Genomic DNA, 24,932 nt, shown 5'->3' with positions numbered 1-24,932 from the left:
CACTAAGGTTTAGCAGTTCAAACACAGCCAATAATATTAATGTTGCCAATACAAACTGGGACCCTGTGTCCAGCAATTGAAAATGTTACTATGTGTAGTTTCCCCACCACCACAGATCTACAGTTTGAGAAGTGAATTTGCCAAAATTCTCTCTTCTAGCCAATTATTTGAGGCATAGTTGGCCTTTCGTTTTCAAAATCTAGTAACCTTAATTGTGACTGTCACGGCCTAAGTAACTCTGCATTTTGATCTGTGCTTCATTGTGCAACTTTCCTTATTTATATATAAATCCCTGTTTATATAACTTCTTTATATAACTATGAACTAGAGCACACTGTGGCAGCTAGAGCTACAGTTGCCTAAAGGTAATATGTAATTCTTGCTTCTATTGCAGCTATTCAAGGGACAGAAGCTCTATGCCATATGGAACCTGGCAATCCTACTAGAAAACTAGACTATGGAAGAATTTCAGCTATAATTCCATCTTCTTTCTAAATTGGAGCCTGAAGCAACATACACTGGAATCACGCTAGAAAAGGCCTACAAGAAAAAGGTGGAAGACCATTGGAGAGGTTAGAAACTTATCCACAAAAAGTTATTGTGCATATTGTGCAATAGTATATTAGCTTTCTAAAAATTTCCTGTCACTGAAGTTTCAGCCCAGTTTATTGCTGGGGAAGAAGCTTGAAAAACCCCAACATATAGTGATACTCTTGACAGCTGTAATGCTTTTTGACTTAACTGGGGCAAAGGAAATTGTGAAAAGCCAGTTCCATATTAACAATCCTGGGTGCTGAGAAATCCTCCTTGCAGAATAAACTACTTTAACATCCCTTTCAAATGCATGCTTTGTCATAATTTTTGCAGAACACAGTTCTTTGTTCTGCTCAGTAACACAAACATGTATAGTACAAACAGCAGCTATAAACTGAAGCTTACATTTTAAATTACCATTTACAGTTGCTTTACAGCTCTGATTCACTTGTATAATAGGGACTAGACACATTCAATGAATACTGGCCATATCTGAAGAATTGTCCATAGTTTCATATACTACTTATGATTTATGATGCATGGCCAAACCTCATGACCACATACACCTCCTTTGCCTGTCCTCCCCTTGCACACCAACTTCAGCACAGAGATTCTAGTTTACATTAAGTCAGAGTTCTCCAGTAAATCCAAACTGGAGTACTCTGGCTTAATCTTGATAAACTAATCAGAATAACAAGACAGGAACCAACAGAAAAATGGTTGAAATTTTAAGCCTTCTTTTAGTCGACTCAGCTAAAGGCTCAGCATTCAAATATGTCAAATTCTGAGCCATTTCAATAAAAATGTGGCAACAGTATCCATTAAAATGTACACCTTAACCCTAAACATCTTTATCAGGAAGGATTGCAGGTGAAAAGCTGTCAAGCTATAGTTTTACTAGAAGCAAGTTAGTGCATATAGTAATAGTATTGGTTTAAACTTTAACCTGAGATGCACTTCATATTATGTTCTGGATGCCCATTATATTTTGAAAGCATCTTTACTTACAGTTTTCCAACAGCAAGGGTACTTGTCAATTCACATTTAGCAGAATATTTTCTATTAATCCAAACAACTGTCCCTCACATTCCTCATTATACATTTGGGCTATATAAACCCTAGCTATTGTAATTAGAACCAACCACTAAGTGAAGATGAAGATTCTCCTTTTCCCTATAAGAGTTTTTATTATTAAATATACCATATACAGGGGGGGGGAGCCTTACAAAATGTTAAGAGAGCACAAGGAAGAACAATAAAATGCTGTCCCAAATGTATCAGATTAAAAGCTAGAGATAGAAAGAAATACATATAAATAACAGTGAACTATCAACGGGGTAAAAATTAAACTTCAATAAAGCAATTTTCTTTCTGTACTGAGGGAACATAAACTATTGAATCTAATGCTAGCGTGTTAAATAAAATATTTTCTCAAATGTATTCATTATTAATTATTGTTATCAACTCAAATCTTACCCACCCTTCATCACACAGGGCTGATCTTAACACCCAAGAGGGTCTGTAGGTAATGAGACAGTCTTTCAGATATTCAAATATTGAAAATGTCAAACAGATCACACATACATTTTTTCCATCTTTAGTGGAGATTTCAATATATTCAATGCTATTGGATAGAGGTGATAAGACTATAATTCTAATGATGAGCATTAGACCGAGTCTTGATATGATAACTTTAATAGTGAATCATTTGGAAGGAGTCTATTAATGGACAACTGAGTTACAACAAAATCTTGTAGCGGCTGTACAGCCTGTTCTTCCCTGGCACTAAAAATCTGGATCAGCTTCAACAATGATGGATTGGATGATTAAGGTTCTGAACAGAAATGGATAAAGTAGGTTGAAGGAATGGACAAGCAGTGCCAGGGGATTCATTGGAGAAATTGACAGTTTATTTCTTATTGGAATTTTCACTACATTTTTATAAGACGAAATTTTATTGTAAAAACATGATAAAAATTGGATGCAATGTAAAGAGAGGCCTATTTAGAGCACAAAGGTATCAAAGAGAGACCAGAAAATATATATTTAATTTTCATTGGAGAAAAACAGAAAGGACTGTAAAATCAATACTATGTATCAGTGGTTTTATTTCAGAACCTGAAATTTAATGCAAAATATGGTTCCCTATGATTCTTAGAAAAATGTTAAAAACTAATGTCTTGTCGTCGTACTTAACACAAGTTTTGGAATGTAAGAGTGCTGCCTAAAAACTTTGAAACTTAAATGGGATTAGTCAAATATGTGAAAGTTAAAGAGTCCTTTTGGCTGTACAAGCAATCCAACACCAGTTTCCTCACCCATCTCTCCTTTCATTCCTTTCCTTCTTTGACCTCTGCCTACCCTGACCTTGCCAAAATTATTTGGAAGCCCAATTTGGAAGCAGATTTATGAAAAATATATGAAGACTCATCATATCTACAGTTAATTCCTTCAGATCATGGAGCTTTTCAAGCCATGTTCTCGAACATATTTTTTCTTTTTTTAACTGAACATCTAGTCTTAGGAATACTTCTAGGGAGCCTGAAATCTTGCTCAATGTTTTGAGAAATTTTAGTTAATCCTAATAATCTTGTTCCACGATGCTTTCTAATGGCCCAGGATTGCTACCTGCAATTTCTTCCACAAAACACAATGGCTGTTAAAACCTACAAATAAATATTTAAAAGGTATCAACAGAGGAAAACTTACGTTCCTACCATACAGAAGCCTTTATCAGCAAGTCCTTTTGGGTGACACCAACTAAATGTCAGTGTGATTTCTCTCTCTCTCTCTTTTGATAGTTTGTTTGTTTACTTGACAGGATTGAGTCTCGAAAACACCAGACAAAGCAAAAATAACTACTTACTGTCCTCAAATTGTGGATTCCAGAAGAAGGGTAACAATTCACGACTCATTTTTGGAAGCTTTAATTATCCATGCATTCCTGCTGATTGGGTCTGTTTGACGCTATCCCCAAAAATCTGGATTTTAGTGCACTGGGGGGGAAATTCAAACAGTTAGTCAAACATATGCACATTTTGTGATTTATGACATTTACAAAAGAGATCACACTATGTAAATAAACTATGTTTGTTTCTAACAAATTCTAGGGAATGTTCTTGTTGGATATATAATCCAAGAGGGAAAACTTCATTTAAGGTGCAGAGCTTAGGCACAGGAGGATTCGGACAACTTAAAAATACTACAAGAAACAAATGCAAAATTGAGTAAATCCTGCTTTTTTGGGCACAGCATGGGGGGACTTAACTCTGCACTATTACATGAACCTGCTTATTTGCTCAACACTGCCTAAAAATATTAAATAAAATCATGGTAAAATTTAACATTTTTCTTTCTGGCAGCCTGAGGTAAAGGCAGAAAATAATTTCTTGAGAAGTGGGTTTTAACTGTTCCAAAGAGAGTTTATTCTCACCTTCTCAGTTACAGCTTCTGAAAGGTTTATACAGTAGAGTAAGTGCATTTGTCCAAACTTTGTTGAAACCAATTTGATTATAAACAATAATGTGATTTAATATTGTTTTTGACACTTCCCTTTAATTGCTTTTGTTTTTATTTTAAATCTACTTTAAAAGAAAAATATTTTTAAAAATAGTATATAAAATAACAATAACAAAATAAATAATAATAAAATAAACTTAACTATTCAAGAATGTTGTACCACTATGTAGCACTGCTACATTAATAGGGTTTACTTCCTGATAAATTAGTGTAAGACTGCAGAACTCTCCCCCCCCCTTTTTTTTGAAGCAAAAATAACATCACAGTAACATTAAAATATTATTGTCAACTTTAAAAAATCTGGCATTTTCACTAGTGCATACTATTTTTAACATTTTGTTTATTTAGATATTTATTCTCTCAGAGTCAAAACATACAAAGGTCATAAAATAAGATAATTGTAAAACAGGTTAAAAATCAAATCTAAGATTTACAATAACTATCTAAAAACAACTGATTTCAAAATCTGCAGTAAAATAGCAGCAATACTTAAACATTATAACATTAAGAACCTAGATAGACTAATACCATTATCACTTAAAAGCAAAAGAAAACAAAACCAGTCAATGAGAGAAACACACATCCCATGGGAGGGAATTCTGTAACAATGCAGTCAAGCATTGAGAAAGTCTTCTATCTGCCTATCTCTCCATAGGACAAGTTCATTTAAGCTGGTGGTACAAAAAGGGCACAGACTGTAAAACCTTTAGACAAATTTGTATCTACTAAATGCTCACCGTTTTATAATAAACACTCCATTCAGTACCTGATTCTGGGTTCGCTTGCTATTTCCCCACTTAGGTAATTGCTGTGCAAGACAACAACCCTGTGGTGGGCCACAAATCTGGGGAAAATATATTGATATGCATGCTTTCATTGATGGCAGGTGTTTTCATGTATGTTTGCATGTAACATGTGACCAGGACACCATGAGCAAATGCCTAAGCCAAAAAGATATGGCAGGAAACAAATTTAAATGAACTTATTTATTGTAACATATCTTACTAGGAACTCTTTCTAGAATGTAAACCCTTCAGGCCCTTTTATTGCACCCCCTGTGCATCAAACATGAATAGGAAGGTCATAGAGAAGCTCTCTTGATGATGCAAAAATTAGCTCTGCAACTCACTTCCAAGTTACAACCATGTATTATTTAATTTATATCCTACCTCTCTGGCAGTGCTCCACTTTACAAATGGAAAAACCAGCTGCAACATTTAATCAATTAAAAGCTTAGTCAGTTAAAAGCTTGCTTTTTTCAGAGCTGTTGTTTTAATGCATATGCAAATTTAACAAATGCATTACAGTACTCCATTCATTAATCAACTAAGAGTTATTTAATCACATGACAGCCCTAAACAAATCCTCGTTTTTGATATTATAACAAGTAGTTAATACATTACAGATTGTAGCAGCATACTTAAAACAATGTGCACAATCAAGCACAAGAGTGTTCTGAAAGAAAATTCAGAACATGAGCTAGTCTAAATCTGGAACCATGTTAAATCATTTGACTAGGCAAGGACAACATCTCACACATCCCAAACAATCTGCATAAAAATATGGTGTTTGATTTGGCCCTAAGTACAAATAAAAATTATAAAATACGGTATGTACACTTATCTACAATCCTTCTGTCAAAACCGTTAAAATGATTTGAAATCACAATCACTAACAACAATAGGACTGCCTTGCTGAACACTCACATAGAGGCGATTATGTCAATTAATTACATACAACAGGTTAGAAGGAAGAACTTGAAGCAATTCCAGTGTTTCCCAACCTTGGGCCTCCAGCTGTTTTTGAACTACAACTCCCATCATCCCTGACTAGCAAGCCCCGTGGCAAGGGATGATGGGAATTGTAGTCCAAAAACAGCTGGAGGCCCAAGGTTGGGAAATACTGAATTAAACTATAAGATCAAATTTAGCTATTAGACAGTTGTACAGGAACATGTTGCAAAAATTAAGACTGTTGATTTAACAGAAGCTAACAGCACAGACTCATGCTGCTATTTTCACTGTATTCCATTGGGCTTATGAACAGGCACATTACAAAGTTTGTGCATATTTACTGAGAAGCAAGTCGTCTGAGTTCAATGGATCTTATTCTCTGGGAAGTGCGTTTAGGATTACAGCAGGCATAGGCAAACTCGGCCCGCCAGATGTTTTGGGACTACAACTCCCATCATCCCTAGCTAACAGGACCAGTGTCCAGGGATGATGGGAGTTGTAGTTCCAAAACATCTGGCGGGCCGAGTTTGCCTATGCCTGGATTACAGCCTGAAAAGGCAATTCCCCCCTCTCTGATTCCTGGGAGAGTTAGGATGGTGCATAGGTGCCACTCCACCAGGTTCTGTCAGCAGAGAGGAGCACTGCTGGTGGAGAGGAGGCTCCACCATAGCAGAGGGCCCAGCTTTGTAGTAACAGGTGGAAAGCTACAACTGGCAGTTCCCTTGCAAGCAGTAAAGGTAAAGAGAGCCCTGACCATTAGGTCCAGTCGTGGCCGACTCTGGGGTTGCGGTGCTCATCTCGCTTTACTGGCTGAGGGAGCCAGCATACAGCTTCCAGGTCATGTGGCCAGCAGGACTAAGCCGCTTCTGGCAAACCAGAGCAGTGCACGGAAACACCGTTTACCATCCTGCCAGAGCAGTAGCTATTTATCTACTTGCACTTTGACGTGCTTTTGAACTGCTAGGTTGGCAGGAGCAGGGACCGAGCAACGGGAGCTCACCCCGTCGCGGGGATTTGAACCGCCGACCTTCTGATCAGCAAGCCCTAAACCACAGAGCCACCCGCATAGCAAGCAGTAAACTCTGCAACAAGGCATTGCAAGGTGTGGGCCATAGATGGTATCCACTGGGTCCCTTCCAACTCTACAATTCTATGATTCTACCAAGGATCACACACAAACCACGTGTGGTTTCCTAACACATCTTTACCAAAAGAACAGTGATTCACTTGACTTGGGGAAGTGGTAAAACATATGTTTGGCACACAGAAGGTCCCAGGTTCAATCACAAGCATCTCTAGCAAGGGATGAGAAAACCCACTGTCTGAAAGACTAAGGAGCTGCTGCCAATCAGTGCAAGCAACACTCAACGAGATGGGCCAACGGTCTGACCCAGTGTAAGGCAGCTCCGTATTTTCCTAATCGATGGAAAGCAGAATGGAGTCTGCAGCTGGTGGCGAAGAACATCCAGCCATGTGAACTGGCGGGAAGGGGTTTCAGGGAGCGATTTTTGGGGAATCAGAACAGGGTTGTTGCAAGCGCGTCCCTGTTTCCATCTGCCAAATATCGAGGAGGAGGAGGAGACGCCTGGTGGCGCGGATGTGCAGATTGCGTGTACCAAAGACAACAGCACTGGGCTGCGGTCCTGCCCGCACCACGTAGCCAGGAATCCGTGTCTGAGGTGAGGGAAATCCCCTCAGCCGGCGGGGCAAAGGAACCGGCAGGACCCCCTGCCCAAAGCAGCGCCCTCTCACAAGGAAATGCTGCAGGAAACTCCCGCCGCCCAAACCCCGGAGGCGCCTCCGCGCGCCCAACCGCCGCCACACCGCGGCCCGAGCCAAGGACGCGCGTCCCCCCAACTAGCTCCCTCGCCCGCCTCACAGCACCCCGTTACTCACCGCCCAACCGCCGTCCTGAAGCCACTAGCGGCCATTGGTCCTCCTCCCACCTGCCGGGCCATCAACAGCGCGTCACTTCCGGCATCACCTGACACTAAAGCAAACGCTCTCGGCCGCCAACCTTGTGTTTTGGGTCCTCGACTTCCGGCTCCACGACGCCTCCGGAAGCTGCGCAGTGCTTGGAAGGCTTACATAAATGCGTTTAATTCGGGATGCGGCTTAAAGCGTGTGCAGCCTAAATCGCTTTTAATGCCAATGTGAACTCTGAAAGGCCAGCGGCTTGCGGCTATTCCAAGTACCGAGTTCTCCCTCCTGCTTGCTATTCCGCAGTAACCAATGCAGCGCTCTCATTATAGATAAATAGCGCCGCGGGGTTCGACAGCAGTTGCAGCAGAGATGGAAGCTGGAATTCTATATACACACTTACCTAGGAGTAAGCCTTAATGAACCTAAGTGGACTGACTTCTGAGTAGATGCATACAGGATTGCACTGTGATCAACTAATTCACACCCATAGGAACCAAGGTTCCTACAGCCCTCCCAATAAAATATTTGAGGGGACCGCCCCCTCCCCCCTAGGTTGATGGGCATTAGTATTCAAATAGTGTTATGTGATCGATTTTTATTTTTATATTTTCACACTTAAGTGAAAAAGCTGTTTTTCTTTTGTGAATTCATCTCAGGGGCGTACCCAGGGGTTGGCCAAACTGGCCTCAGGGGGCCAAAAATCCCACCAGAAATCTGTCTCCAGTTTTCTCTCACTCTCTCCTTGACTATGCTGGAGATGGACTTAAAAGGGGACCAAAAACAAAAAGGTGTGGAAACCTCTCATCGACATCGCTAAGCAACGATTACTGTATTTGTTCTGCTATGCACCCGCAAGGGTATCCGGCTGCCTGTGGAGCAGGTGATCCATTGTTTGGGAAAGAAGAGCGGGGCTGACGGGGTGGGCGGAGCGGCTTTCCCTGCGCCTGTGTATGTGAGTGACTTGGGTGGGCATGAGGAGGAGGAGGAGGAGAAAGAAATGAATGAAATTTGCTTGCACAGCCAGACTTCCCCGTTTCTAAAAGCGAGCGAGCGATCCTCCTCCTTTCCCTTTCCCTGGTGAAGCAGAAGATGCGATCCCCTCCTATCTGGTTTTGCAGCTCTGTGAGAGTACTAAAATTATCCCTGTATAGGCGGCCATTCGTTCATCTAGCTCGATATTGTCAACACTGACTTTGGCAGCGGCTTTAAAAGTGGGCTCGACAAATTCATGTAGGAGACTGCTGACTGGCTGCTAGTCCTGATGGCTATCATACCTTATGATTTTTTTGATGCTGCCTACAGACTAAGACATGGTCCACAGTATCATGGCAGTTTTATTTAATTTGAATGAAAAAAAAATCATATGAATTCATGAGGATCCGTTTAAAATCAGCTGGATCCGCCTTTTACCCGTTTCCCTCTAAGGGCAGCAGCAGTATGCCTCGGGAAACTAGTTGCTGGGGATGGCAAATGGGAGAGAGATTTTGCAGTCCTGTCATGGTGCAGCTTCCTATAGGCATCTGAATGGTCCCTCTGGGAACAGAATGCTGGGCTATATATAGCCCTTTAGTCTGATTCGGGGGGCTACAGCGTGTTCACTCTCAACTTGGTCCTACTGATTTGAGTGGGACCCTTTCTCTACCAAGCTTGCAGCTCTTACTTGCTGCAAGTATTTTGCCCTGAGTACGCATGCGTGAAGGCAGCCTCTGTGAATTCTCGCCCTGAAAACTGCTTGTCGTAGCAGAGAGTGAACGGTTGTATAAATTGGAGCAATTTCAGAGCGTAGGCGTAGCCAGGAGGGCAGGGGGAGGGGACAGCTGCCTCCCCTGGATTAAACAATAGAAATACTTAACTAACTGACCAATTACGTCGGTTCTGCCCCCCCCCCAACAAAAAAATCCTGGCTCCGCCCATGTTTCAGAGCATGCATCTGGCAAGTGTGGGTCCAAGCAGGCGCGAATTCACGATTTGGTGCCCCAGCTGGAACCTCCCCCTCGGGTGCAAACGGGGCCAGCCTCCTCCCCAGCCCGTCATGGAGTCTGGTTAGTCCGGGTTTTCCGGTTCCCACAGGGGCCGCCTTCTCCTCGGTGCTGCTTAATCCAGCTCGAAGCGTCTCTTGGGCTCGTGGGGTCCGTCCGCGCGAGATCATGGCTCTGTACACGCGGGGATCGGCTGCAGTGGCCGTGATTCGACTGTGTAATCCTCCACTCAACACGCTCAGGTAATTTGCAAGGGAAGACTTCGCCCCAGGCAAGGGATTCTCGGGCTCCTGGTTGGCGGGTGGAAACTGCTGGTCTGCAGAGTCGACCCCAGAGAGCGCATTTTTGACCCTCGAAGCAGGCTCGGCCCCTGAAAGATACGCTGGCAACGAGCGAGCCTGCATGCGCTTCTTCTGCATGACTCGGAGGGTCGCTCGCTGTCGCACCCAGATTCTGCTTGCATGCTTCCCATAGGCTGACCACTGTGAAAACAGGATGTTGGACTAGCTGCTTACGTTTACATGGAAGAAAGTCCCATGGTACTCGGTGATGCTTCCTCTTAGGGGTAATGGATTGTAAGCAGAGCCTTTGCACCCTTACTTGGATTTGTTTAGTAAAGGGTAAAGGGATCCCTGACCATTAGGTCCAGTCACGGACGACTCTGGGGTTGCGGAGCTCATCTTGCTTTATTGGCCGAGGGAGCCGGCGTACAGCTTCTGGGTCATGTGGCCAGCAGGACTAAGCTGCTTCTGGTGAACCAGAGCAGCACACGGAAACACCGCTTACCTTCCCGCCAGAGCGGTACCTATTTATCTACTTGCACTTTGATGTGCTTTCGAACTGCTAGGTTGGCAGGAGCAGGGACCGAGCAACGGGAGCTCACCCTGTTGCGTGGATTCGAACTGCCAACCTTCTGATTGGCAAGTCCTAGGCTCTGTGGTTTAACCCACAGCGCCACCCGCGTCCCCGGATTTGTTTACTTCCAAATAATTGTGCCTAGGACTACAGCCACAACTAACTTCTTGCATGCCAACCCTAATTTTCCAGCAGTGCATAAGCCAGCATGATATTGAGATGTTTTAGTTTGGTACTGCAGAGATACTTTCACCCTAGTTGGGTGGTTAGCTTTGTTCTCAAGTTTAACAAGCACGCACAAGCAGCGTGAGGACCCTAAGTTATGGCTTTCCCCCTGCGCTTCAGAGTTTCAGCCCTGAATTTCCTGTTAGACAAAAGATACCATATATACAAGAGGCATGTGAATTACAACTGTTTTCCAGCCTTTAATTCCAGACTAATGCAAAAATTTCCCTATTCTCAAATACTGTTTCTTGCCTGCAGCAAAAGTTAGTTCAAATCAGTATGGGAAATCAGCACCCACACACTTTCCTCTTCTTTTTTTCTTTTTGCCTTCCTTTATCCCTTGTGGGATCAGTGACAGTAGAAATCATTAGCTGGCAGATTTCTCCCTGTAAGGATCTGGACTTTAAACCTACCACACTTATGCCCTCTTGGCGCTTTGCCCCACAGTTCCTCCCCCTCCAAAGCTTTGCTTTCTTTCCTGCCTGCCAGTAGTTTACAGCCTCAGTCCTGTTTTCCCTTCCTTGCTTCCTTCCTTCCTTATTTTTATTAAATGTTTTCTTGTGTTACAAAGGTATGTCCTGTTTTCTTTCTTGGCTCTTCCCTTCAACTGTTTGTCTTCACTATGCTTGCTTCTCAAGCTACAGAATTAGCTAAATTCCTTTTGCTATTTTCTTTATCAACTTCCTTAACACTCCTTTCATTATACAGAGCCTCCTGGCTTTGTGACTGAGAACTGATTAGCTTCATTTTGCCTCAGTTCTCAGTCTTCTTAACCCTTTTATTTAAACCTTGTTTTCTGGCTACCTTTCCTTCATGGTTCTGTTTCTCAGTCCATTGCTTACGCTGCATCCATCCTCTGGCTGACCTCCCCTTTCCTATGTCATAGGGCTGCTTCCCATATAAGGTTTTCATCACAGCCAAACTAACAACTTTTCCTACCCTCACAGAAGCTGGACTACAAACTGGTCAGTGTGCCTTGAATAACTGAACATTCTGTGGCACCACACCAGCCCAGATTGTAAACAATAGAAACCTTACTGCCACAGGTGGAAGGCAATATAGATAGTACAGTGGTATCTTGGGTTAAGAACTTAATTAGTTTTGGAGGTCCGTTCTTAAACTGAAACTGTTCTTAACCTGAGATACCACTTTAGCTAATGGAGCTTCCCGCTTCCGCTGCACAATTTCTGTTCTCATCGTGAGGCAAAGTTCTTAACCCGAGGTACTATTTCTGGGTTTGTGGAGTCTGTAACCTGAAGCGTCTGTAACCCGAGGTCCCACTGTAGTTGAGAACTACAGTTTCACCTACAAACATTCGTTGATCAAGTAGAGAAACTCTCCTAAGCTGTGCAATAAGGAGATGATTGAAATATGTAGGATAAGCACTAATAACTGGGAAACACTGGCCTGTGAGTGCTCCAAATGGAGAACAGCCTTTACCAAAGGTGTCATGGACTTTGAAGAAGCAGGAACTCAGGGTGAAAATGATAAAAAAGCTAAGAGGAAGGCATGTTTAGCAAACCCTCACTGTGATCAACTCCCGCCCGGAAACCTATGTCCCCACTGTGGAAGGAGGTGTGGATCCAGAATTTGCCTCCACAGTCACTTACGGACTCACTGTTAAGACCATGTTCATGGAAGACAATCTTACTTTGCTACGAGTGATCGCCAAAGAAAGAAATAAAGTATAAGGCAATAATATGCTGAACAATCTTCAAAATGTTTTACAAAGTATAAATGGCATATAACATATTTAGCACAATTCGGCTTCCCAAACTGGAGTTTCAAAATAATTTAGGACAGCTTTGTGCTTGTGCGTGGGCTGAGATGACAGTAGGTTTGTTCTTTCACAGTGAACCCAAAGAGATACAGAATAGCCAGAGATGTGTATCTGTGCCTGACTTAGCAATATGCTTTGTGTAAGTCTGTGACCCCTGTCCTGGTCCTCTATACTGACTTCCTGGTGTGGACCAACAACTTTGCACCATATTGTCTTCCACAGGTTCATAGAACTGTTATTCCATATACATTCCTCATTTTGATCCTACCATCATCATCTGCAGAGGAGCTGCATAACAAACATAGTCTCCATCTGCCTGCTCATTATCTCCCAGGAGCTAGAACACAATTCTGTATTCACGCTTTCACTAATCAGAATTGCCATGTGAATTCATCTTTATTGAACACAAGTACCCATTCATATTCAGAAACTTAAAGTGTTTCCAAATCTGAATGAATTTTTCAATGCAATTTCAGTAATGCATCCCTAGAAGAAGGGACCTGTTGGTCCCTATGAAGTGTAGCATTTTTAGGAAAGGGGCTGACAGAACATGAGTCCCAAAGCATAAAACCTTGGTTGTAGAGCTCAGATAGCTTTATTCATTCATTTGGGACATTTTATCTTGCCTTTCAGTTGGCTGCTATCAAGGTGGCTTTTCTTTCGTTTCAGGGCTGTGTGGGCCTATAATGGAGTCACCACCTCACCCAGAAGGAAAAACTGGGAATTCCTGTCACATCACATGTTTATGGGTACTTATGGGTCACAAAGAGATGTACACGACTAAACAACAAGAACAACGATGTTAAATAAAGATGAATTTGCATGCTGAAAATGAGCTGACTGCCAGCAGCTATTGTTACTACTACTACTGCAGTCAGTCATGTCACAAAACCTATGAGCCAAATAGTGTAGGTAGTAGCCTAGCCTGAAGTTACATTGGAGCAAAGGAGAGTATTCATTGGAACACATTTTCCTTCTCATTACAGGAAGCGGGAAGTAATCATCTTAATTCTTTTTTTAAAAAAAGATTTATTTACCACTTTTAATGGTAAATTGTAATGTTGGCATGGTAAAGATCATCCAAAGAAAAGGAAAAAGTCATGGGCTGAAAATCTGGTTAATATGTAAACTCAAAAGTCTTGTGTTTTTCAGGACTTTGGATACTATTAGGTTGAGCCAAGATCATGATCACATTATAATATACTGGGTTACTGTTTGCTAGTAAATAACCTGTTTTTCTGTTCCATGTTTAGCGAGACAGTTTCAGTTTGGAACCCAGATTTAGCCTTTTTGTTTTCCAGTGGTAAGATAGTTCCCTAACAAATGATACATAAACAGATAATTAGCTACAATGCATTGACAACAACTGTGTTTCTGTATTTTAGCTATAAACTAGTTACTTCACAGGCAGTGTAAAGATTGTCAGAGATGAAGCTCCATAGAGAATGTAAAATGTCATCTTACTGAGTTTGTTCAAATGACTCCAAGAACACAATGCATAAGGCATCATTGGTCCATCTAGCTCAGTATTGTCAACACAACCAGGCTGCATCTCTCCAGATTCTTAGGCATGTATCTATTTCCAACTCTACCAGGAGATGCAAGGGATTGAACTTGGGACTTTTTGCTCCGCCACTGAACTATACAGCACCTCCCCTTAACTCTGGCCAATGTTGGTAGATCTCTGGGCAATCATCTGTGTGGGTTTCCGACCCACAGTAGTTCAACAACAACAAGACTCTACAGCTCAATATCAGACTATTAAAATGAAGAAAGCTGGGGGGTGGATATTTTTGTGAGAGGACTTAGCCCCTGTTCTGGTGAAAGCAAAAAGTTAATATACGTATTACTGTAGTTAGTAAGCGTAAGAGCTCCCCCTCCCTGCCTATCTTGCACCTGACTCCAATTGGTAGATCTTGGAATTTAAGTAACAAGCAAGGTAGATCCTGCAGTCTACATATTCCTGCAATATAACATTTCTGATCTATTTTCTGTCACACCACATTTTGAAATGCCGAATATAACAAATAGTAGTCTAACAGCCCTCTCCTATGTATACCGTATTTTTCGCCCCATAGGATGCACTGGCCCATAGGACGCACCTAGTTTTTTGGGGGGAAATAAAGGGGGGAAAAATTATCCCCCCCCCAGGTGCTCTGTGCTAATCCCGAAGCTTGGGGCGTGCGGAGCTCAGCACGCCCCAAGCTTCTGGGTGCCGACAAGGTCTCCGCTAGCCTTGGGAAAGCCGCGCAACTTCGCGCGGCTCTCCCAAGGCTAGCGGAGCGCTGCACTAATCCCGAAGCTTGGGGTGTGCGGAGCTCAGCGCGCCCCAAGCTTCTGGCTGCCGGCAAGGTCTCCGCTAGCCGTGGAAGAGCCGCGCGGCTCTCCCATGGCTAGCGGAGCGCTGCGCTAATCCCGAAGTTTGGGGCGTGCGGAGCTCAGCGCACCCCAAGCTTCTGGGTGCAGGCAAGCTCTCCGCTAGCCATGGGAGAGCTGTGCGGCTCTCCCACGGCTAACGGATAGCTTCCTGAAGCCTGGAGAGCGAGAGGGGTCGGTGCGCACCGACCCCCCTCGCTCTCCAGGCTTCAGCGAAAGCCTGCATTCACCCCATAGGACGCACACACATTTCCCCTTCATTTTTGGAGGGGAAAAAGTGCGTCCTATAGGGCGAAAAATACGGTATTTGCTTGGAAGTAAGTCGAACTGAGTCCACTAAGGCTTATTCCTAACTAAGTGTGCATATGATTGGAACCGTAATCATATTATCCCTGACTTTTTTTGAAAAATCAATTTGGCATTGCTAATGCCCAGCCATGTTATAGGATTTGCTTTACGGTTTCAAACTGACTTGTCACAACGGCTTAAATTCTCCCACACGAATGATCATGGAGCCATGGTATGGAATTGTATACAGTGGTACCTCGGGTTACAGACGCTTCAGGTTACAGACACTTCAGGTTACAGACTCCGCTAACCCAGAAATAGTACCTTGGGTTAAGACCTTTGCTTCAGGATGAGAACAGAAATCGCACAGCGGCGGCAGGAAGCCCCATTAGCTAAAGTGGTGCTTCAGGTTAAGAACAGACCTCCAGAACGAATTAAGTTCTTAACCCGAGGTACCATTGTATGTTGCAAGAAAGAACCACACAGGTACATGCTTTATGCTTCAGAAGTACAAGAACAGACATGCAGTAAGGGAGCTGAGATTCTAATTGGGAAGGTGTCCAAAACACAACATATAACTAAAGAAATTAGATTTGAACTTGGGAAAAACTCACTTATCTATATCAATATGTTGAAATGTTCACATGATGCAGTAGTGTTTTTAAATTAAAGTTGTGCAATACCTGTCTGCAAAACACACTTACTCCCCGTTTACTCTGGGGTACATCATTATAAAATAGTCTCTGTGTAGGGTGTGTTATGTTTACTGTGATGTGAGATGTGTAGCACCAGTGTTTTTCACGTAACAAATCAGTCAGCCTGGATTCAAACTGGTGTTTTCAAATGACTTTAAGATTACTGCATCTTCAGTTTCTAATTGTGACTTTCTGCTGGCCTTGAAGGTGGAAGAAGTAATGGGGAATCGCCACAGTTTTGAATTTATTTCAAAGTTTTTGCCGCCATTTTAGGTCCCTCTAGAGGTAGTTCATATCTTTTCAGGCTTCATGTTTTATCAATGGCCTGGTATGCACATAACAGTAATCCAAATGATGGCTTACTGTGAACAGTCGCTTTGTTTTCCCCCAGCTCTGCTGCTGCACATTGCAGAGCACAACCACAGCACTGTCTAGGATACATATTTATGTACTTATGTTGTTTGTATGGCTACTGTTTTTCCCATAAAGGGAGGTCTTTGCAAAATCGCCTTTTCACTCAATACTCTAGAAACAGCTCTGTATCAGTATAGCTACTTCATGTTTCTTTAGAGTATATTGCCTGCTGTTCATCATCAAGCTTCTAGGAGAACAAAAATTCAAATATTCTCATGTTCACTCACACCTTCTCACTCCTCTCTTCTCCTCATACCCAATGTCTTTGTGATGGGATAGTGAGCTGCTTGTGCGTAAAAGCTTGATCCCTCTGGGGTTTGGCTGGTCATCCAAACCGATGCACTAACGGAGCCCCCAAAGCATGACTCCGTCAGTCGCTGGTAGAATCTGACAGTGGGCGTCTACGGAATTTACGCCAACATAAAAGCTCTTTGACAGACATGCGCTTTCGAGACTCTCTGCGTGACAGTTTCCGGCGAAGGGTGGGCGTTCCCAACGGGGGTCCCGTTACCTCTCCACTACTCTCACTGGAAGCATCCCAGAGCCTCCCCTCCGCTGTGACTCCTGCACTCCCCCTGCTGGTTCCCTCTTCTACTGCAGATTCTCTCCTATTCTCCTGTAGCCTGTCCACCACCTGTCTCTCCGATGGCAGTTCCCTGACATCCACCTCCCCCCCAGGGCCCCCTTCACCCCCTCCCGCCTCCTCTCCCACTGGCGGTGAGGGCGGAAAGCCCCTGAAGGAACTCTCCTCGTCGTCCGAGGATTCTAACACTTCCGGCCACGGCGTACCGTCTCTCTCCCCGTCTTCCTCTTCTTCGTCGGAGTCGGCTTCTTCACCCACCCCTGACTCTGGGAACCCTTCAAACTCTCCTTCCTCATCGGTGGTCCCAAAGTGTTCCCTTCTAAATCGAGCCACGGGTTGCGGTTTTCTTGGGAAACGCTGATGAAATGTTTCTATTAAAACCTCGTCATTGACTACCTCTGCTGGTACCCAAGTGTTTTCCGACTCTGCTTCCCCCTCCCATTCTACCAGATATTCCACCTGATTTCCCTTCCACCTGGAATCAATGATTCCTGCCACGTTCATGTCGCGCTCTCTCTCTTCTATCACGGGCGTTCGGGTGGCCTCTCTCTCACGCTCCCCCCACTCGCGTCCCTCTCGGTACGGCGACAGTAATGACCTGTGAAATACTGGGTGTAATTTCATGTGACTGGGCAGCCTGAGTTTGAATGCCACTGGGTTGACCTGCTGTATGACCTCAAAGGGTCCCAATCTTTTGGGCCTCAATTTCTTACTCCCGCCCTTGAACGGTAGCCCTTGGGTGGACAACCACACCCGGTCCCCCACCCTTATAGTTTCACCTTCCCTCCTATTTCTGTCTGCTTGCTTCTTATATTCTTCCTTGGCTTTCTCTAAGTTAAGTTGAAGCTGACGGTGGATCGCCTCCATCTCTTCAAAAAAATATTCCGCCGCCGGCACGCTCCACCTCTCCCCTCCCTCTCCTGGGAATGCCCGGGGGTGACACCCATAATTTGCCAGGAAGGGACTCATCCCTGTGGACACGTTCTCCGCGTTGTTGTAGGCAAATTCTGCTAGAGGTAACTTATCCACCCAATCATTTTCTCTGTCCTTTACGTAACACCTCAAGTATTGTTGTAAAACCCCATTTGCCCTTTCCGCTTGCCCATTGGTTTCTGGGTGCCGGGCAGTTGAGAAATTGAGTTCTACGTGCAGTAAGCTCATAAGTTTCCTCCAGAACCTGGAAGTAAATTGTTTCCCTCTGTCGCTGACCACCCTCAAGGGGGCTCCATGCAACTTGAAAATATGTTCTACAAACAACTTGGCGGTTTCCTCCGCTGTGACTGCATGTGAACAAGCTATAAAATGACACATCTTGGTTAATTGATCTACCACCACCATGACAGCTGTTTTGCCTTTGGATTTTGGCAGGTCCGTCATAAAATCTATGGATACTGCCTCCCATGGCCTTTCGGGCGTGGGTAAGGGTTGTAATAGCCCCGCTGGCGCCACCCTCTCTCCTTTCGCTCGCTGGCACCTGTCGCAACCCCTGACATATTCCCGTACGTCCTCCCTCACCTTGGGCCACCAAAACTCCCTGGTAACCAACCACATGGTTTTGTGCTGTCCAAAATGTCCCGCTGTGGGGCTGTCATGCAACTGCTTGAGTACTCTGCCCCTCAGTTCCCCGTCGGGTATGTACAGTGCCCCTTTGTAATACAACGCCCCGTTCTTTTCTTCGAACCCCCCTGTGCTCTCCTCTGTCCTCCGGAGCTCTCTGAGTTTCTCTTGGGCGTATTCATCGTTCCCCGTACCCTCTATCAGTTCCCTCTGCCCCACCAATGCCGCCCCACACACCCAGCGGTCTTCAGGGATTACATGCCTTGCCTCAGGCGCTCCCTCCCCCTCTAAGTACTCAGGTTTCCTGGAAAGAGCGTCCGCCCTCACGTTCTCGGAGCCGGGCACGTAACGAATCTCAAAGTGGAATTTGGAGAACTCCTGGGCCCATCTCACTTGTCTCTGGTTCAGCACTCGGGCTGTTCTCCAGTATTCCAGATTTTTGTGGTCAGTTCGGACTTGAACCTTGTGCTGCGCCCCAATCAGCAAGTGCCGCCATTTCCGGAATGCTTCATGAATGGCGAGCAGTTCTCGGTCGTACACTGTGTAGTTCCTCTCTGATTTGTTCAACTTCCGCGAGAAGAATGCACACGGTCTCCATTCAGACGTATCTTTTCCCGGCTGGAGAAGAACGGCCCCCACCGCTCGGTCTGACGCGTCAGTCTCCACTCTCATTGGTTGTTGTAGATCCACGTGCAAGAGTTGCTCTTCCGACGCAAACGCCTGCTTTAAGCGTTCGAACGCTTGTTGCGCTTCTCCCGTCCAAACAAATTTCTTTTTGCTACTAAGACAATCCGTGATGGGCGCTGTTAAATGGGCAAAGTTTTTGATGAACTTCCTATAGAAGTTTCCGAAGCCCAGGAACCTTTGCACGTCCTTCTTGGTCTTTGGTGTTTTCCATTCCAGTACCGCTTGAACCTTGCTGGGATCCATGGCCAATCCCTTGTCAGACAACCGGTACCCCAGGAATTCCACCTCCTTGGTATGAAACTGACACTTCTCCAGTTTCACCCACAGCCGGTTTTCTCGCAGCTTGCTCAGTACCTCTCTTACATCTCGCACATGCTGCTCCTCATTGTCTGAGTACACCAGAACGTCATCTAAGAACGCTACGCAGTTCTTGTAGAGCAGTGGCCCCAGGACGTGATTCATGAATGATTGAAAACAGGCGGAGCCCCCTTGTAATCCGAAAGGCATAACGGTGTACTCAAAGGCCCCCAAGGGGGTGAACATAGTGGTCTTCCACTCATCCCCCTTTCTCACACGTATCAAGTTATATGCCCCCCTAAGGTCCAGCTTGGTAAAAATTTTCCCTTTTCTCACCCGTGTTAGAATGTCATCAATTCTGGGCATAGGGAAAGTCACTGGTTCTGACACTGCATTTAGGGCCCTGAAATCACATACAAGCCTGGGCTTGCCTGTGTTTTTTTTGTCCACAAAGAACACTGGGCTGCCCCCCACCGCTCGTGACTCTCTGATGAAACCTCGCTTGAGATTCTTGTCAATGAACTCCCTTAACTCCTGCATCTCACTGTCTGACATTGCATACAGCTTGCCCACTGGCAATTGTGCTCCTGGGAGTAAGGTAATTTGACAATCAAAGGGTCTGTGCGGGGGCAGTTTATCTGCTTCTTTTTCGCTGAATACGTCAAGCAAGTCAGCGTATTGTGGTGGCACCCTCCCTTTGTCCATCACTTCCATCCCTGCTAGAGTGCCCCTGGCGCCTGCCTGAGCCTCTCCCTCCTTGCAGTGTTCTAGGCAATGTGCTGATCCAAAGGAAACCACTCTCTGATGCCAGCCTACTAGCGGATCGTGTAGCGCCAGCCAGCTCATACCCAAGATAATAGGAGCTCCTCCCAAGGTGGCTACGTTAAACGCTATCAGTTCGGTGTGTCGTGCCACCCTCATTATCATTGGTACAGTCTGTTGGCTCACTTCTCCTCCCAACAGCTCCCTCCCATCAATCGTGGTAACCTGCAAAGGCTTACTCAATGGGATAGTCTGTATTTGGTGTGCAGCTGCAAACTCTTTGCTCATGAAATTACATGAGCTACCTGAATCCAATAGCGCCTTTATCTTCAGTGGGTGTCCGTTTGCCAGTTCCAGCAACACCTCTATCACAAGCGCTGGTCTTGGAGGTTCCGGCGTGGGCACATTCATTACTCCCTGGCCTGGCTGCTGTGCCCTGATGTTGGCAACCAGGCGTTGGCTTTTACTGGCTCCGTGATTTCTTCTTCCTCCTTCCCCCCAACAGTTCCCGCCATCCCTTGCCATTCCTTCCTTTGCGGACAGACTCTGGCAAAGTGACCTGGCTGTTGGCAGAGATAGCATCTCTTGCCGCTCTTTCCCTCCTTCTTCCGCCCTTCACTGGTGTTTGAAACTGCGCGCGCGCGCGCTGTTCCAAGTTCCATCGGCTCTGCTGGCGGGAAAGGCTGCTCCGGAATCTCTGGAATGCGGAAGTCCTTCCAACGTTCCCCCTTTCCTTCCCGCTTTTCCATAGCTCTAGCTTCCTGGCGTGCGCCAATGGACAGCGCTGATTTAGTCAGCTGATCCATAGACTCCGCCCTAGGCGCCCGGGAAAGTTCATCTTTCACTGCCGGAGAGAGACCTTCTTCAAACAGCATTTGAATAGGTTCACTAGCAAGGTCCCACCCAAGTCTATGAATCAGCATGGTGAACTCAGTCCAGTACTCACGTACAGATCGGCTCCCCTGTTTACACGCCATTAACTGCCTGCGCACCACTCCCTGCTCGATCTCGCTGGAAAACATCAAGTCCATGGCGCGGAAAAACTTCATTGTGTCCTTTAAGATTTCATTATTGGCTGCCATCAGGGGCCGAACCCAGTCCCTCGCCCCTCCCTCTAGATGGCCAATCACGTACGCCACTCTAGAGTTCTCGTCGGGGAAGTCATCAAACAGTAGATTGAGAGCATATTGCATCTCTGTCCTAAAGGCTTGATAGTTCCGGGGATCCCCCCCAAATTTCTGCACCAGTCCAGGCACCCGTCTGGCAAGTGGGGTGGTTTTCCCCTTATCTGCATCTTGAGCCCTCCTCTCCTCGAGCCTCGCCGTTTGCAGTGCCAGCTGGACCTCCAACGCCCTGTACCTTTGTTCCAGGCTTGGATCTGCGCCAGCTCCCGCTCCTGCTCCTCCGGTTCCGGATGGTTCGCTCATGATGCCTTCTGCTTGCACAAGCTGCTTTCAAAGACTGTCAGATTGCTGTGATGGGATAGTGAGCTGCTTGTGCGTAAAAGCTTGATCCCTCTGGGGTTTGGCTGGTCATCCAAACCGATGCACTAACGGAGCCCCCAAAGCATGACTCCGTCAGTCGCTGGTAGAATCTGACAGTGGGCGTCTACGGAATTTACGCCAACATAAAAGCTCTTTGACAGACATGCGCTTTCGAGACTCTCTGCGTGACAGTTTCCGGCGAAGGGTGGGCGTTCCCAACGGGGGTCCCGTTACCTCTCCACTACTCTCACTGGAAGCATCCCAGAGCCTCCCCTCCGCTGTGACTCCTGCACTCCCCCTGCTGGTTCCCTCTTCTACTGCAGATTCTCTCCTATTCTCCTGTAGCCTGTCCACCACCTGTCTCTCCGATGGCAGTTCCCTGACAGTCTTCTTCCTTCTTTTTCTGCTTTGACCATTTTGTCGGAACTGACCAACTACTGGCCTCAGTCTACGCACAGAGAAGAATGACATGGTAGAATACTGAAGTACTAGACTGGATTTAAAAACTTCAGAATGCAGATGCTGCTGCTGCATATTTGTAATGTCCCCATGCGTAAGCAAAATAAGAAAATGGTTGCAATTTAAAACAAGCAAACAAACACCACTGCATATCAGGCGATTCTAGCCCAGCCTACTTCTTGTGGTGTTAGATTTTACTTACCAATAAAGATTTGGGTTTTTTTTACATAGGAGCAGCATTCAGAAATGGTATCCCACACCTCCACCATGAAGTAATATTATCACTTTTCCATCTCAGGTCATTATCACCTTCATCCATCTCTTTTTGCTCATGTGTGGATCAGGCCTACAGTTAACTTCAAACTATGATTAGAGGGAGGCACATGGAAGAGCAACCATATTCTAAGGCATGGCCATCTAATTGCCATTATTTCTGAAGAAATACATTACATGCACATAGGTTTTACCTGTGGACTCAACATAACATCTTTGTACAGTTCAGGTCAGGTTAGAATGGTTAGAATCCTCCATTGAGAGTTCCCAAATAGATTCCACATGATTTAAAAAAAAATGTTTTAGAGATTTGTTTTATAACAAATCAGATATTCCCCTAACGCTTTCAGTGATTATTTTCTTTATTTTAGCCCTCCAACATTACTGGCTTTAGAACGAGATGTGAAGCATGCAAATACTGATCCCACTGTGAAAGCTGTTGTGATTTGTGGAGCAAATGGGAAATTCAGCGCAGGTAAGAGCCTTTGAACTCATGCTTGTGTATCACCTTTTTTCTGCTCCTGTTAAAAATTAATATGTTTTGCAACTCTGCACTGGTACCATGGATTTGCTGTATTCAACTGTATTCTTAGTATTTACTGAAAATAATCCTGGGTAATTAAATGCCACTATACTTATTCTAAACTAGCCATGCTGTACTAATGAAAGTAGAGTTTTGGGTGCCTTTCCTTATATCTTGTGATGTCTATTGATCCTTTAACAGACCGTTATTTTTAAAGGACCATAAAGTGATTTTTCTTTAACTGAAATAGAGAACCATTTCTCAGAGTTCCAAGAACTGAAGACTCATATTCATTATAGTCTCTGGTAACATCAAACATTATTGTTTTCCTCTCATTCACTAATCTAGTGGTTCCCAAATATTTTGGTATGATGACTCATAACCCTAATTTACGTGATAAGGTGACCCATCAGTTTATTGTCAAATGAACAATTTGTCTTCAGCAGCCATCAATTTCTGGCATTCCAACTGTAAATTCTTGTATTTTGTAATTATAACTTGAGGTATCCAAGCAAAAGTGTACTTAACATTCCTGTTAATGTGGAATTTGTTGAAAAGTTTAAGGAAAGTATGACCCCATCCAAAGTAGGCAACTTACCAACTCAGGAGTGCCAGCTTGGCCCTGCGACTGTAGGTGCCCGGGGCTGTGGGTGCCTGCAGCGTGTATGGCCCTGGCACCGAAATATGTGAGTGCTCGGCCCTTTAATTTGGTGAATTTTGTGGGTGCCCAGGGCCCTAGGGAGCCAGCACCTATGTACCAACTCATATAACCCTGCTACCACATTTCATCTTCATAGCCTGACTCACAAAGATGAAGGTAAAGGTAAAGGGACCCCTAACCATTAGGTCCAGTCATGACCAACTCTGGGGTTGTGGCGCTCATCTCGCTTTATTGGCCAAGGGAGCTGGCCTCATGTGGGTCATGTGGCCAGCATGACTAAGCCGCTTCTGGCGAACCAGAGCAGTGCACGGGAATGCCGTTTACCTTCCCGCCAGAGCAGTACCTATTTATCTACTTGCACTTTGACGTACTTTCAAACTGCTAGGTTTGAAAAGATAGGTACTATCAAATAGCAATAGCACAGGTATTGCCTCATCTGCTAGCTCAGGATATTCAGTAGCAATTGAGTAATGTGAGTAACATGAAGCCAAAATTCAGATAACCTCACTTCCCCAAAGTTTTCTTTGAGAATCATGTCACAACAGTTCACTGAGTTGTTGTTCATTTTGCACAGACAAAGACAACCTTGTAAGATTAGTTACACATGGGTTTCACATTCACTCAAATGAAGTGAATGGGTTCACTCAAGTGAATGGGTTTCACATTCACTCAAACTTCTGCTTCTTCAGCAGAAAAGTAGCGGACAAATGTTGGCGAAACAAACTTCAAATCACCCTTGGCTAAACTATCAACTAACCCTGGCAGCAGATCCGGTGATGGTTTGCCAAAAGGTGCTCATCAGAGGAAAGCTGTAACAGTCACTCAAAACAACTCCCCAAATGAGCACTTTGTGGCAAACTCTCACTGAATCTTCCGCCAGATGCCAGAGCAGTGTTTTTAAAAAAGTAAGACTCAAGCCTTTCCTACATTTGGTTACAAGTGACAACAGAGCATTATAATATGCCAACAAAACAAAATGCTGTTACAAGTTTCATCATACCAGTTAAGTATTAAAAGCAATAATTAATTTGGGTTTGCTTATAAAACCCAATGACCCACTTGCATGGGTTTGGAAAACACTGCTCTAACCTGCCTTTATCTTGACCTTGCTTATTATGGCTACCTTTGCCTATGTTAAAGTTTACGTTTTGTTGGCCCTTTTGCATCATCGACTTAACTCTAGAACTTGCTAACCATCTAATCCTTGTATCTGGTTTTGTGTTAACTCCACTAGTGATTAAATTTTCCTTGATTGTCAGTAGGGATGTTGAATGTAATTGGGCACAGCAGATCAATGCAAGATCCTATACTAGAGACCCATAGTG

General features: G+C 44.6%; 2 protein-coding genes across 7 annotated transcripts in view; one reads left to right on the top strand and one right to left on the bottom strand.

The window, feature by feature from the left end:
* MAP3K13 (mitogen-activated protein kinase kinase kinase 13) overlaps nt 1–8,296 on the bottom strand; it is a 42,110-nt gene extending 33,814 nt beyond the window's left edge. For 3 of the 6 annotated variants that reach the window (XM_081863504.1, XM_081863506.1, XM_081863507.1), the window contains exons 1-2: nt 7,683–8,296; nt 3,401–3,530 (exon numbers count right to left, since the gene is read on the bottom strand). The gene's annotated coding sequence lies outside the window, so the exon portion shown is untranslated. Of the gene's footprint in view, nt 1–3,400; nt 3,531–4,819; nt 5,261–7,682 lie in introns of those variants that run through there. The other 3 variants (XM_081863505.1, XM_081863509.1, XM_081863508.1) reach the window with 3 other exon arrangements.
* A 1,352-nt stretch (nt 8,297–9,648) lies between these two features.
* Nucleotides 9,649–24,932, top strand: part of EHHADH (enoyl-CoA hydratase and 3-hydroxyacyl CoA dehydrogenase) — a 33,794-nt gene continuing 18,510 nt past the window's right edge. Inside the window, exons 1-2 of the mRNA XM_081863514.1 lie at nt 9,649–9,930; nt 22,795–22,898. Of these exons, the coding sequence (XP_081719640.1) occupies nt 9,857–9,930; nt 22,795–22,898 (178 nt within the window). The 5' untranslated portion in view covers nt 9,649–9,856. The remainder of the gene's footprint in view (nt 9,931–22,794; nt 22,899–24,932) is intronic.

Source organism: Podarcis erhardii, assembly GCF_964252035.2.
Source record: "Podarcis erhardii genome assembly, chromosome: 5".
Taxonomy (NCBI): Eukaryota; Metazoa; Chordata; class Lepidosauria; order Squamata; family Lacertidae; genus Podarcis; species Podarcis erhardii.
The sequence above is the reverse complement of the archived record's forward strand: the minus strand, read 5'-3'. Positions and strand labels throughout refer to the sequence as shown.